This window comes from Lepidothrix coronata, unplaced genomic scaffold (assembly GCF_001604755.1).
Source record: "Lepidothrix coronata isolate B3197 unplaced genomic scaffold, Lepidothrix_coronata-1.0 Scaffold67, whole genome shotgun sequence".
In the NCBI taxonomy this organism is placed as follows: domain Eukaryota; kingdom Metazoa; phylum Chordata; class Aves; order Passeriformes; family Pipridae; genus Lepidothrix; species Lepidothrix coronata.
The window spans coordinates 1,274,279-1,290,001 of NW_016690247.1; the positions used below are offsets into that span (position 1 = coordinate 1,274,279).

The 15,723-nt window shown below is 40.5% G+C and overlaps 1 protein-coding gene across 1 annotated transcript in view; it reads left to right on the forward strand.

Annotated features, from left to right (window-relative positions):
* Positions 1-15,723, forward strand: part of COL22A1 (collagen type XXII alpha 1 chain) — a 196,552-nt gene that overhangs the window by 119,806 nt on the left and 61,023 nt on the right. The window contains exons 22-27 of the mRNA XM_017818265.1: positions 2,844-2,897; positions 12,214-12,267; positions 12,628-12,681; positions 13,677-13,730; positions 15,153-15,206; positions 15,613-15,648. Coding sequence (XP_017673754.1) covers positions 2,844-2,897; positions 12,214-12,267; positions 12,628-12,681; positions 13,677-13,730; positions 15,153-15,206; positions 15,613-15,648 — 306 coding nt within the window. The remainder of the gene's footprint in view (positions 1-2,843; positions 2,898-12,213; positions 12,268-12,627; positions 12,682-13,676; positions 13,731-15,152; positions 15,207-15,612; positions 15,649-15,723) is intronic.

A 15,723-nucleotide genomic window follows, 5' to 3' on the forward strand; every position in this document is an offset into this window, starting at 1 on the left:
AACATCAGAGGAAAACATGATAAGAAAATATATAGCCATTCTGGCTATTGGGACAGCAAGGTGGCAAACAATCTTGGGCTATGATACCTTTCAAACTTTCCCCTGTAGCAGAGTGGAGACAACATTTTCCTTGGTTTCCTGTCTTTTGTATAGTAGATACCTTTCTGATTAGTGGTTGTGTTTATATTTATTTGTAGGTGCTTAAAATGTTCAGATGACATTACCTGCCCTGACAAAGTTCAGCCATGCAGAAATCAAAATGTAAGCAAATTAGTAAAATGAAGGAAAAAGGGATTGATGGTGTAGATTAAATCTGGAGTGAAGCTATTATTGTCAGTGAGGTAAAGACATCCATTTCCAATAAAACACATTTTTAACTGTGCTGTTTTTCAAATTGCTGATGAAGGCACATAGCATATATCATGTAGTTGAAGGATACACATTCTTACACACTTAGCAGTGTAAGATTCTAACTTTCTAACTATAGGTAACAAAGCATAATTGCTGGGTTTCTCTGTCATATTATTAAGAAATGTGACATTTCACTGAGCTTTGCTCCCATAATTTCTTCCAGCAAGTATTTCTGTCCTTCATAGACAGACTATAATGACATGGAGCAAATCTGTAATAGTTTGATTTTGGCCAACCTCCGAGTGGCCCAGATGTCCCCTTCACAATGGGAAACCACTCTCAGTCTCTCCGGCAGTATAATTGTATGTTGCTTTAAGGGATTTCTTAGTGTTTGGAAAGCACCAAAGTTTCTCAGCATTATACCCAAGGAAAGGATAAAAGGCTCCTCTTGCATCTCTTATTGCTGCCACAGATTAGTGTGCCCAGGAAATAGCATGGAAACAGAACAGTGTGTTGGTGGGACACGAAGGAATTGGTTACACTGTGTTGTATGCTGGCCTCAGTGTTGTAATTGTGGAACCAGCCACCTTGACCTGTAGCTCCCACATCGAGTGGCGTGCAGGGATGCTCATCTCCCATGTCTGACTCCACCCACTACATCCTGTATGATCTATTCAAAAGCTTATTTATTTATTTAAATGAGTTTTTTAACAGTGTCCTTTGCATGGTCACCTTGGCAGTTGGTAAAATGAGCATCTTTAACTTGAAAACTGACATTGAATCATGAGGTGGCGTGAGTCCTCTGGGTTAAAAATGGGCTCTTTTTGGCTTTGACAAGAAAAGAAATTATGGATGTTGGGAAAAGTAGATGGAACATTCATGAATCATGCATGCACTTGAGTATATAGTGCAAGTTTTTTATTGGTATTAGAGTTTTGGAAATGATTACAAAATCCTTCTGATACCCAAGGACCCCATGGTCATTCCTTTAGTTTTCTTCTTATATTCTTCTGTATGTGACTTCTGATTTTTTCAGGTTTTTGGTTTTTTTAATGATAAAAATAGTTAGATGATCAGATTCTGACACACCAGCTAATGAATCTCAGTCAATACCAAGGAAAATATGACAAAAACAAGTTTTGCTTGTGATATTTTAGCTTTTTCATTCATTTAAGTCAGTAGGAATCTGTTTCGTAGGATTTCACAGATTATTCTGAGTTGGAAGGGACCCATAAGGATCATCGAGTCCAACTCTTAAGAGAATGGGCCATACAGGGAATGAAATGACAACACTGGTGTTATTAACACCGTGCTCTAACCAGCTGAGCTACTCTGGGGGGAGTAGTTGTTCATAGATGTTGTTTCTGGACACGTTTCAATAAAGAAAAAATAAAGGAAAAATTATGTATATGACTTTTAAGCATCTGTATTACCATTTATATCATCAGTGACATGAAACTTGCTTAATTGTATTTTCCTCCAAGAAGAAAATCAGTCTGGATGAGAAGTAGAAATGAGGGAGAGTCCCTTTTCTCTGTCTCTCAGACATTTACTTGACTCCTCTTGTATCCTCCTAGAATATTGCTAACAACTTCAGAAGCATTAATTATTTAGTGTCTATTACATATGAGGAAAGAATAGACAATTTTTATAAAATATGTGACTTGCCTGAAGTATCACAACAAGTCCACTGTTGGGTTGAGAAACAAACCGGACCTCTGCCTTAACTTCAGTGCTACTCCATCCTTTTTCTTGTTTTACTCATGTAGGATTTTTTTCCCTTTGAACTATTTGAGGTCAAACCCATGGGAACACAAATGCTGCTGCATCTATATGGTTGAACTCATCTCAAGGGTATACCCCAGATTCTGGTTTATTCTTCCTTTGCACCAGCAAAGGTCTCTGGTTCCTCTGGAGGGTTCTTTTTTGTATGCAGAGGAGTCAGTGAGCTCTGCGTCCCTTGGCGCTAATGCCAACCCTAGTTAGAAATACCTCAGGGACTCCTGTTTCCCATCTTAGAGATCGTGAATCTTTTATATTCATCCATGCACCAGAGTTCTTAATTATTTTCTTTCTTAATGCATGAAGCAGTGCAAGGGACAGAAGTGAAACTTCTTGGCTTTGTTGGGGATGGGCGAAGGGCTTGACTATAGCAAGCAGAGTGTCTACACTTGGTACCTCCCTTGGCTGCATCTTATTCCCTGATTCTCTGTAGGGAGCACCCAGGTGGGATTGAAGAGAGTAGGAAATGCCATGATGTGCATGAGAACAACTCTCAACTTCAGGACTATTGCCACAATCTGGGAGATACAGAACTGTCAAATACAACAGGAGTTCAACTTCCAAGTGGTGTCTGTTGCCTTCATTTCTAGCTTTTGTGATTTGTGTACCCACATTATGGTGATTTGCCAGTCTGGGGGTGAAAGACTTTGGAAATTCAATAGCCGTCTTCGGTCTGTTTTTTAATATTTGCTCCTCTGTTGAACATGCAGGGTAAAAAGGGAGAACCAGGATTCCCAGGAATCAATGGTCTGATCGGTCCTCAGGTAAGCAATGACTTCTTCATTTTCATATAATATGTGGAAAAACAGATTTTGTTGAAACAAGTGACTTGGAACCACAATGCAGGATGTATGATCTTCTCCTCTGTACCATATTTTAATCTGGTGTTTCTCCTTTAAGACCCAAATAATTTATCCTGTTGTGATTGAGAGAATGTCTCTCTGGCAGCATTTACTTTTACCTTCCACAATTTTTCATCATCTTTGAACAGGGACCTAAGGAGATGTTCTGTATGTGATTTCCCCATTGCTTTTACCTAGAGCAGCATCATTCCAGAAGGAAAGCATTGATTTGTGTTTTGTAACATTTAGGACAGTGTCTCAGCTAATTGTTGGCTGTGTGAATTGGCAATTGCAGACAGAGCTCCTGTGCTGCAGTCTTGAGGGAAGAAACAGTTTAAATTTATTTACTATTCAGAAAGAACACTTTGAGCACAGGACTGGTTTTGTGGCTTTTGACATTCATGTTTCTACTTGTTATAGAGGAATAAGTGTTGGCTTGTTGAGGAAGCTAAAGGCAGGGGCCTAAAAGCAAATGTTTATTCTCTGTGTGAGGAAGGGGATTTCTTCAGTTAATGACCCCTTAGCTCCTTTGTTTTAAAGCTTTTGACAAGTTAGTGCTGTAAATTACACCATCTGTGCAACATCATAACATCATAAGGGGAAAATAGTACTGTGTGTGTTAAGAACCATCAGAGAGGATTTGGCTCCACCTTAGATCTGCCCTGTGTTATAATAACACTGACACTTACCTCTGGCTTGGTTTCTTGCTAACTTTGTAGACAAATTCAGCTGACCAAAGTCACTTTGTAGGGCCACCCCTGCAACATGAAAAATATCTGTGTGAATGTCCTCAAGAAGAAAGTCAGAACCTCACATTTTGCTGAGCACTGAGGATAAAACAGCATTTTATTCATTCTCTTCTCAATGACAAATTAACATACTGGACTTTGGCTTTAGCACTCTGTTTCAATAATTGGCAAAGTTTGGGGCAAGAATGACAAGCCTCCACTGCTACAGCTGTTGGTGATGTATTGCAACAAGCAGCACAGTGCCGGACAGGAGATACTGATTGTTCATTTATTTCCTCTGGCAAGCCGTGCCCTTGTAACCAGGAGAAACAATCTCGAAATGGTTTGTGTGGCAGACGTTTTGTAATGAGCTGTTTTCAAATGTCTGTGGAGGATGTCAGAGAGGCAATCCAAAGGCCTGTGTCCTTGTGCAGGTGAAGTCTCTTGTGTCTGGCTGGGAACCTTGCCCTGCAAAACACCACTTGATACTGGTTTGCATACTTAAGGATTTTTTTCCTTTGGTATGTTTTCTAGTCTGCAAGTATTTCAACAGCAGCCTTCAAGAGGAATAAAGATGGTATTTCTAATGGATTTAAAAGAATTTAGAATCACAGAATATTCTGACTTGGAAGGAACCCATAAGGATCATTGAGTCCAACTCTTAGCCCTGCACAGGACATCCCCAAGAATCACACCATGTGCCTGAGAGCATTGTCCAAATTCTTCATGAACTCTGTCAGGCATCTTGAACTCTTGGATTATTGAGTCCAATTCCCTGCTTTTGTTCAGTTTGGTTTTGTTTTCTTTGGTTAGTTGGTTGTTTTTTTGCTCTTTTTTTTTTTTTCCCATTGGATAACATTGAAAGGTCCCCCAAGCCTTCTGAAATATTGAAAAGGCATTTTCCTTCATTTTGGAGGAAGATTGTTCTCCATGCATTATTTCTAAGATACCTGACAGTATTCATCCAAGTAATGTCACACTTTCTCAGTTCAGGTTCCCTGCAATTAAATATATATATGCATGAGTTAGCTATTTTATAAAAGTATTGAGAAAATTACTGACACAGCATTAGGTAATTTTCTTTTCTGTACAACTTAAATAAAGTTAGCAAATTTTAGGTTAATTAAAACTGCATAGAATGCTAAACCCATTGAGGGATACCTAAATTGACTCTTCCTCCAAGCTAACTGCAAAAAAGGAAAAATGTTGTTCATGTTCCTGCAGTGGCACTCTGTTGTGGACATATTACTGCAGATTTCCATATTTTTCTGTAGAGAAAATGCTTACAGTTTGTTACAAAACTACTTTTCAGCTTAATGGCACTTTTCATGGCATTAGATTTTTACAGCATTCTATCAGCATTTTACTTTTTTTTTCTTAATTAGGCTATGCCCCAAAAATACCCAGGAAGAAAAATGGTTTTCCTTATACTGTGGTTACATGGCTATTTGTTCAAGTTATGTATGGAAGCCTATGTCAGCTGTTCCTGTGCTGTCTCCATGGCATTGAAGGACAAATGATTTGAGTTGGCTGTACATAAATTAGTTTAGGACATGAAAATAGTCCTCCTTTCCTCTGCTGTTTTAAATGTAAATATACTTTTGTTTTCTGACCTGATTACCTTCACTGATATCTGTCTGGGCAAAAGGAAGGAGTGGGTGTAGGAGCTTTAGAAGGCACCTTGTTGCTGAAGGACATAGAAAAGATGATCTGAAGTTATCAATAGCTGCAGTCATGTTCAGTCCAACTGAGAAGCCCCAGAAGATCAGGGAGCTGTGTAAGAGAACTGACCTGAGGGCTACTCCTGTGAGTCCCTTTCAGCTCGTGTTATTCTATGATTCTGTGATCCAGTGATGAACTGGAGTTGAGATGAGTCAGTCCAACTCTCAAGGACCATTTGAGAGCTAATTTAAGTGTCAAACCCTGAAGCAGCAGCTGGGAGGCAACTTTTCAACTAGCCTGATGTTGAGGGTTGTTTTGCAACAATAGAGCAGCCGTAGCTTTGTCTTTCTCCTTGCACACACCAACTCAAACTAAATTTTAAGCAAAAACTATTTTAATATATTTAATTTTTGTTCCAAATCAGCTGTGGTGGTGAACTTGTCCCTTCGCCAATTTGCTCCATATTGTCTAGTCAGCACCCCCAAAAATATGCATTTGTTTTCTAGAGACCTTTAGAAATAGTGCATCTTGTAACATAATTAAGCCATGGAATAGACACCTTGAGTATTTTTTCCCTTCTGGATGTGAATGATTTCCTGGCAGCAAGGACATAGACATCTGAACTCATACAGTGTTTTTGTTGTTATTATTTATTTGTACTATTTTAGTGTCCAGGAACCTTAATCATGGGCCAAACTTCTATTGCAGTAGGCTGTTCAAATGCAGACTGAAAAATGAGCATTTCTGTAAAGAGCTCTCAGCTGAAATAGGTGGATGAGTACCAGGCAGGGGAAAACAGGCTGTGCATTTCTGCATGGCCACCTGAGATAACACACCTTGTCTCTCCCATCATCTGGTGATGGGAAGTGCTCAGGGAAGGGCTGGAGGTGGTTGATGAGGTACTTTTGCAAATGCTTTTCTAGGCATGAGGGGTATCCTGAGGAGGAGGGAGACTTGCAGGCAGGCAGTGCACACTGAGTGAGCCATGAGGGCTGTGCGTGCAGGCTCAGCAGGGACGGCAGATGACTCTCCAGTGCAAACCAAGGGCTCAGGCACTCTGAGCTGTATCACAGAATTCCCAGGGCTGGAGTTCAGCTTCAAATGCAAGCCCTTGTTGGGTTAAGGATGGCAATGCAGGTGTCTGCTCCTGTTGATGAAGATCCAACTAATAACATCAGTGGAGCCTGAAACTCTCCTAAAAGAGGCACCTACAAGTTGTCCACTGAGCCACTCTCAATTCCCTGAGCTGAGCAGGTACATTCTGGCCCCCTGTGAGACAGTAAAACAAGCCAAAACTATTTCAGATTTAAACAAAAATGTCATTCCTCACCCTCACAATAACTCTGGGCTGTTATTGAGTTTTGTTTTATGCTAGATAACCTGGTGGTATAAATAAGACTTGAGAGGAAGACCAGTACAAGCTGTACCTATTATGGTCATGGCTGGCAGTGATTTAATTAGTATAGACTTGTCTGTAGGGTGTGAGCTCAACCCCAGCTTTTCTTAAGTAATTCAGGAAATAAATGATCTCCTCTGAAATGCATGGTGTCCTTAATGTCCTTTTTATAATGCCAGTTAATACTACAAAATGTAAGAAAAGGATATGGGCTCCAGCTGCAAACTCAGATTGAATTCAAACTTTGCCAGTGCTGCTTGAAATTGGAAGATATTGCTCAGAGCTATCCTTAATAAGAGTTATACCGTTAAAAAAAAAAAAATTTCACCTGTGCAGATTAGTAACAATGTTGAAACAAAAGACCTTAAAGGAGGAGTTTTTTGTTGTTTTTCTTATTTGCTGCTCTGACTAAGTAAACCAACTCCAAGCAAACACATAGCAAAATAAATCTTCCTCTATAGACGAAAGAGATCATGTCCACACCTTACACTAAGTGATGAAATTAAACAAATACTGCCTTTCACTGGAAGCAGAAGACTCTCCTGGACAGAATGCTATGTAATCAGTACTTTTATAGAGCTGCAAAACCAGTTTGGAGAATTTTGGAGAATAAAACTTTTATTTTAAATTTAAGGTTGGTACTCCAATTCTTGCTGGTATTCCATCTGTTGCAAGGACCGGAGAGCACATCCACTTATGAATTAAGACACTGACAGTGACTATAGGACACGTATTGTGAGTAAATACTCAGATCTTAGGCTCTTTAGGCTTTTGGTTTTCAGTGTCATTAGCAACAGCTTTTTTCTGTATCCTCTTACCTTTGCATTGATTTGTAAGGCAAGATTCAACAAAGAGCAACTTGGTGCTCTAATGCAGCATTACTGAAAAGAATTCAGTGATAACTTTCATTTCAAATTGAATATTAGGAAAAATTTCTTCACTGAAAGGGTGGTCAAGCACTGGAACAGGCTGCCCTGGGAAGTGGTAGAATATCTGTCCCTGGGGCTTTTTTAAAGACCTATAGATGTGGTGCTTAGAGACATGGTTTAATGCTGGCTCTGGCAGTGCTGGGTTACTGGTTGGACTCAGTGGTCTTTTCCAACCTAAGCATTTCTCTGATTCTATAATTCTGATTCACAGTAGTTCTGCTGGTGGATACTGTAGTACCTGGGATGAGAAATGAAAAGGATATTTGAGGATCTGATCCCAGAATACACTCAGACGCAGCAGAGGAGAAATGGAGAGCTGGAGTAGCAAGAGAAATAGTGAGACACTTGGGCTGCCCCACACAACTATCTGCAACAGCCTCATTTCTCATGGGAAAGGAGGGGAAATAAAGGAAAGAGCACAAAAATGACGTGAAGGGTCTGTATGGTCTTTCTGAGAGGTGAAATCACAGGGAGCAATTGATTTTGAAGTGAAGATGAGCACAGACAGTGGAGGGGAAAAGGCTGTCAGCTCCTTAGTTACTCATTTTGCTCTAACTGTGGCAGCAGAGAGGATGCTTCCGCGTGTCTCTTCTTCTAACACTGGTACACTGCTTAAAAAGCTCAGACCACAATCTGTTTTAATATCATCTAAGGGCTTATCTAAGCCTTTCTCGTGGTGTAAGAGAATCCAGTCATCAGCATGGAACAATATACAGAAAATATGTCTGTGCAGGCTTTGCCTCCAGAGACACATATCTGGGAAAGCCATCAGACTTCACTTTTCATCGTGGAATGGCATTTGTTCACCTCCCTATAAGACTTAGTCATCCCTTCTTTCACGGAAAAGAGATTTAAGCCTACTGATGGAGTCACAGACCAAAGTTTCTGTTCCTTCTCAGAGATTCCTTAGGGAGTGCAGAACCTAAGTCTTAGTAGCTCTGCCTTTCCCAGCCTGTCTTTCAGCAAGGTATGCACTGGAAGAGCAGTAGATCCTGGAGCACAGGCACGGCTGTTCCTCCAATATGAATAGTGTCAGATTTCTTTCCTGAGCACTGTCCTCGCATTATATCATCTAAGGAATGGAGCTGGATGAAACACAAACTGGAAGAAATCCACCCCCCACATTGTTTTTGAAGATGTCCCAACCCCTGACACACACATTTCTACACACTATTTGGATTTTAGATTGTAATGAACATTTGAAATATTTTTTGTTTGAAAGCAACAGTTTTAAAATATTTTGGTTTAAACATTTTGATAAAAGATCCACATTTTGCATTTGTTTTCCAAACTGAATTTGTGTAGTCCTGTTTTAGAATCAAGTTTTCATGTACCAGTTTTTGTTTCAACATGTACAAAGCACACATCAGAGTTACCATCCAGAAAAAATGCACTCTGTGATTATTTCCTTCTTGATCAGAGTTTTAATGGGGTAACATTGGAGTCTCGATTTGGGACAGAGGCTTTCATCTGTATAATTCATCAAATGTAAAAGGTGATTGTATAAATCAGCTACTTTAATCTGGATTCACTTAAAAATGGAAGCAAAGAATACTGATGGTGTGAGATTTATGAGGTGCATATTGCACACAGTCCTGCTGCTGTAGTTTTATGGTGCTGAAGTTTTTTAAACACAAATAAATGCTGTCAGTTTCATCCATTCTAATACTTAAAAAGAATATTCCTTGCTCTGAATTATACCCAGAAGTCAGGAGAAGGGCTACAATAGCAGATATTATATAGAAGTGAGACAGAATTGCTCTGCACGATAGCAAAAGAGAGTGCTCTAAAAAGGACATTTATGATGTATTTCTGCCATTTTTTGTCTCTTTGTACCATTTTATGTCTCTTTGTGCCATCACTTGCTATAGCTCAGGTTGCAGAAAGCAAGACACCCAGTTGAACTGCACATCAGTCAGCTGGAGCAGGCTGTCAGCACCCTGGGCATCTCCAAGGGATACTGATGGTCATTGCACAAAACTGTTCTTTCTATGCCCATCTCAGAGAAGATTTTATCAGAAGAGCTTCCCGTTAGTGAATGTACCAGTTGTTGGTGCAACATGTGGTGAAGCTGTAAACCAGTTTGGAATGATATCCTGGGTAATTATCTCTTGGAGACCAATGAAATGGAATCATTAGTGTCAATTTAGGAAAAAGATCAGTGGGCTTCCATTTCAAGACTTAATGGTTGCATAAGGCTATTATGGTCTAGAATATGGAGAGTCTAAGAGAATAATTAGAAATTGTCTTGGATACTGAGAATACCAAGGGTTACTGAGAAATAGTTGGGATGTGGAAAATGTGGAGCCTAACATTTTAGTTGTTACACTGGTTGCTGACAGATGCTTGAGTAAGACTTTGCTTTTAGGTCAGATTGACACCTCTCAATCTGTCACTATGTGAGGTAACTCACATTGTACTTGAAGTTCCTTGGGTCGAGGTTGGGCCCTGCCTAGGGTTTTTCACCTCTTGGTAGAAGTTCCCTGTTGTAGGGCCATGGAGAACATGTATTTCATGGTGGGCGATGGTTCACTTTTTGGCAGAGAGAACAAGAACAAAATTAAATTGTTAGGAAGGAACCACTGGAATTGTCAAGGAAAGCCTGCAAAGATAAATGTCACAATTCCTTTCCTGCACTTACACAAAGTCCAAGCTGAATCATTTTGTTGTTTTTCTAAATCTTTGCTGCTTTCTATTCCACCCACTCTTCATGGAAACCCCTTCCTGGAGCCCATAACTTCTGTAGGGCCTCTCTCAGGAAGACCATGTAGAGGTGGAGTAGGGCCAAGCAGAATTTCCTTGTCCCTGGTGTCTGAGGTCAGTCCATCCAGTTGTGCCTACAAACAGTTGGTCTTCTATCTTCTGCTGGGCTAATTTGGACTGTTGAGTTTTATTTTGAATGGTGAGGTCTTTTTTAAGTGATGGAGAGTCTTGACCAATTGTCTCCTGATGTGTCTAGAATCTTTAAGAGCAGGACCCACCAGCAGGATTCACTAAGAATTGCATCATCAGCATCAGAGCATCCAAAGGCACTTCTTTCTGGGGATGTTATAGCTGTGTTCATATCTGAGGCACTCTACAAATAATTTTAACAGGATAAGCCCGTGCCTGTTCTGAGTTGCAATGAATGCAGATCAGGGGAGGCAAGCGCATCTACAGGACTCTTTTTTGATCACTTTGCCCCATCTATTGGTGAGAGGCTGCTTTAGCTTCTGGCTGAATTTTGCCAGTGTATTCTATAAAGATCACTTATTGCCACAATCTCAGTCAAACCATACCACAAATAGCTCCTTTTTTGCACTGTTTTCTTCTTCTTTTCAGCTACATTTCTCCTTAAATATAAATGCTAATATTGATTGCAATACCTTAATATTGAATGGTGACAGGGAAAATACTGTCTGGCCATTTTCTACCTTGTATCAATTGCTCAGTTTCAAATCCTTACAGAAGGTTTGGGTAGGATAGGGGAGTTGTTTGTTGGGTTTTAAGTACAATCACACCAGAACTTCCCTATGTTGAAAACTGAAAAGTAATGAAATCGTCATGTTAGAAGATGGAGTGAGTTAGCCAGGGTAAAATCTCAACTCAGTCATATATCTATTTCTCACATCCATCCTCATGCTGTTTGCTCAGGTCCTGATCCAAAAAATACATGAACACATGCTTTGTTCTGAGCACAGGAGAAATCCTGTCTTGTCTACAGGGGAAGCTGGCGGTAACAAACACCTCTGCATCTCAGGCGACATATTAGGGCCTGTCAAGTCTGGAAACAAATTTCTCAGCTAAGAAGCCGAATTTAACAATTTGCTCAATACAAAAATAAATCCTTCTGTACATCAGATGGCTACTGAAAGAGTATTTTTCCTGAGAGAAACAGCTGTTGAAGGAAGATGGAAGGAAGATGAGTAAGAGTGTTAAGATATTTTCAACTGAATGTGTCCACTGAAGTATGAGTTCTTGAGGACCTTTTACTGCCAACCAGGTTGATGTAGAGCAGCAAAATGGTGGTGTGTTTGTTTGAAAACACTTGAATCACTGCAGTGTTCTCTGGACACTTGGATTGATATTTTTACCCCCACCTCCTAAAAAGAAACAAGCTCAAACCACAGGCCAGTTCCATTCATTAGTTACTTTCAGCAAGGTTTTTGCAGAGGTAAATCATTCACTTTGAAGTAACATGAATGAAGGTTAAATTAGATGGGATGTTCCAAGGGATCCCACTGGTCAGGCTTTGTGTTGTAGGTACCATTCATGGCCTTCAGTTCCTCCGTCTCTTATACTGGAGTGGAGGATGGAGCTTACCTTGTAGCACAGTGGCTTAAGCAGAAGATCTTATTCTGTTTGTGATCATGGATCCCTTGGAGCTCATTTTGCTATCTTGCATTTTTTGGGTAGAAGTTAATGAAATAAAGCTCAGTGCTTTTGCCCGTTTTCTACAGGGCCCCAGCCACACAGAGAAGGACCTGAGGCTTTCAGCCACTATTAGAGAGTTTGATAAATTGGCTTTGCTTCCTCTCTTGCAGGGACCTCCAGGGCCCCCTGGCAGCGCTGGACCCCCTGGACCACCTGGAGCACCGGTAAGAAAGCTTGGGGTTTTTTTGTTTCACATCAAGGAGAAGAAAAAACAGCTGGGGATAATTTTAGGTCATGGTTTTCAGAGGGAACAGAGTTAGGGCCTCTGGCAATGTGTGTTTTCTCTTATGTTTTCTCACTGCAAAGCCACAGCTGGTCCTAGAGGACAGTTGCTCTGTGCTGAGCCTTGGAGACATGACGGTGCTCCCTGGGGATAAGGGTTATGTCTACAGGACTCCCCACAGCAGAAACCTGACTGCCATGGAAGGGGAAACTGCACTTTGATTGAAAGCAGCCATCTCCTGTGAGGCTCCTGCAAAGGACAGATTTACTGATTATTTTTTTCTTCTGATTTAATTTTTCAGGGACTGCCAGGAGAGATTGGTGTTTCTGGTAAAACGGGACCACCGGGACCACCTGTAAGTGTTGAGGAACTGTTTAGCTCACCTCCAACCTCTCCATTACTTCAAATTGTTTAAATCTCATGTCTACTTCATTTCCTGTACCTTATCTGCACACAAGGTTTTAACATGGGCTCCAACAACTTCACCTTTAATGCAGACATTAGTCTCCAGTCCCTTTTGTGAATAAGAATTTTACCAGGTACAGCCCCACTATTCCTACACAATGGGACCATGATATTTTCTTTATATGATACTTTTCAAAAGTCTTTGTGCATTTGACACAATATTGTTTTTCCAAACCTGGAATTTCCTGAATCAGGCCAAATAACTTGCAATTAAAATCTCATATTTAGCAGAACATAGAAATTTCTGTTGGGTCTTAAGTCAAGAAAGGTAAATTATTCAATACTTAGTGCAGAACTGCCACCTACAGCCTGCAATGTTTGGGGATAGATTGATGCTCAGAAAGGGAAAAAAGGTTTTTCTCACTATTTTAAATACATTACAGGAAGTAATTTTATTTCTTATCCTGTTGAACCATTCAGTCACTGCTTGTTGTGTAATTTAATTTTAGGAGTCTATATACTGTATAAGAAATTACTAATATTTAAAAGGAGAAGTAGATGTAAAAAATTCTTTATGGTTATGAATGATAGAGACTTATAAAGAATAGGTTTAAATGTAAGTAAGATAAGTGAAACCTTATTTAACAATCCACAGTGCATAAAAGTGCTTTACTGATGCTTCTCTGTAACAACACTGACATCCAGTGGTCATTCACTAAAACTGGGGTACTGGAAAAAGGGCCAACCAAATATGTGCAATGTGAGAATTTTTGTGTGTTTTGAGTCACAGTAGGAAAAAAAGGTAAAACAAAATCCATGAGGTGGTTCTTCTTTTCTTAAACTTAGGTGAGTGATGGGAGGCATGAACTGAGAAATATTACCCTGAGTTTGATGATAACAATTTGAAGAACCAGCACTTACAGGTTATGATTTCCTCTTATTTAGGGGTTGCCTGGCAAAGATGGACTCAATGGGCTTCCTGGGCTTCCAGGCCAAAAGGCAAGTGACACCATGTACCTGGGATTAAGCCGCTCACCTGGGCAGATCACTGGGGTGAGCTACCAAGGGTAGGCGGGAAGGTTGGCACATCTCCAGAGTCAAACACCCCCCCCATCCCACACTGCTGAGCCACCAGTGAAGCTCCAGGGCCAAGTCAGCTGGTGTGATTGCACTGCCCTGAGTCGTGATGAAGATGGAGCTGGTTGTAAATACAGCAGGGAAGAGAGATCCTCTTCCAGTCTTCAACTACTATATCCTATTTGGCAAACACAGCTCAGCACTGGAAGCAGAGAAGCTTCTACTGTCATTCAGGAAATCCAGTGACTCTGGCAAGTCAAGACATATATCCAAGGCACAAAGAAGAAAAACAAAGAAATGTAGCAGGCTCCAAAAATGTTAATTTCTTTCCTCCCTGAACAGCTGGAAACAAGAGATGCCATCCCCCTAAGCCATCTCTAGGTCTTTGTAGCAGAAGGATAATTCTTTATTATGTTCTACTTCTTATGCCCCATTTGAAAGCTTCTCTAAATGACAGATTGTGATGAGTTGTCTCCTCTCTTGTCTCTGCAGTGAGAGAAGGGAGATAGGAGATTTGGAGATAGGAGATTTGGAGATAGGAGATTTAGAGATAGGATACACCCTAGTTGACCTGCCCTCCCTATGAAAATAAGTGGCAAAGAAATGTGCCATATTATGACTAAAAAGGCTAAAGTAGGCTTTGGGGATGATGATGCCATATTGGATTAAGGGCAACAGCTCTTAACCGTCTGTTGCCTTGGACTGCATTGGCAACAACATTCTTCCTTCTGATACTTGAGCCCAGGTCTAGAAGAGTCTCCAGCTCCCATTTATTGATGAGTAAAGATGAGAAATTTGGAGCCCACAACATACTTCTGATGTTAAATAAACTTTGGATTTTATCCACAGCCCTCTGTAATACTTACTGCACTTCCCACCTATGCAGCACATTTCAACCACTGCAGCCTCTGCTGTCCGTGCTGATACCACTGGCATTGGAAGATAAGTTTCAAAGTGTTTACATAATGGATCCAGTGACCAAGGTCTCAGTCCCAAAATTATATGTTTGTTTTTTTTTTTCAAAACACTTTCTAACTTTCTAAGCACATATAGTTTGAAGAAACTGAATGGAGGTGTTGTTTTTCAAATAATTCATTATGGGCATCTTTAATATAACAGTGGTTCACTTTGTGTCATTCCAGAAGTTTTCCAGTAGGGTGACAGGTGCTGGAGATATGATTCTACTGTAAAGGAAATACATTCCAGGAACCATATTCTCACACAGCTCAATTTACACCCTCAGGCTGATACTGAGGAGTTGAGTTAAAATATTCCTTACCATTGTCTGCAAACATGCTACACTATCAGAGGAGTTGGAATATTGACTTCTTGTGTTCCCTGCAGGGAGAACAGGGGGAAAAGGGTGAGGAAGGCTTTCCTGGAAAAGCTGGCCCTAAGGTAAGGGATTTTATTTCACAGTCTGATGTAGCCACAGAGTCAATCAGGGTGTGATTTTGGAAGGTCTTATACTGAAGTCAGAGAAATCTTACTCTCTTTTAGTTGGAGACATAAGTGAATGAGCAGATGAGGCTCATTGCCTGTCAGAGTTCATGGTGTTCTGAAATACCAAACCCTATTTTATGCTGCTCCCTCAGGCCTAAGTGCACAGGGAGACCTGACCTGGACTTTGTGTTGGCTCCCTGTGTTCTGCATACCCAAGCCATCAGAAAGGCAATTTCAGTGCCTTATGACATGTTGGTAGACCAACGTGGGCCAGGATAGTAGGGGATATATTTTACTAATGAGAAAATATACCAAAGGGTCAGGTCCTTATGGTGGTAAAGTTTTGCTTTTGTTTTTCCAGGGTGAACCAGGGAGCCGTGGCCAGCCTGGCGAGCAGGTGAGCAGGAAAAATAGTCCTCAGAGAAAAACCTACCTGTCAGAGCAATATAAAGTGACCACATGCGATAACAAA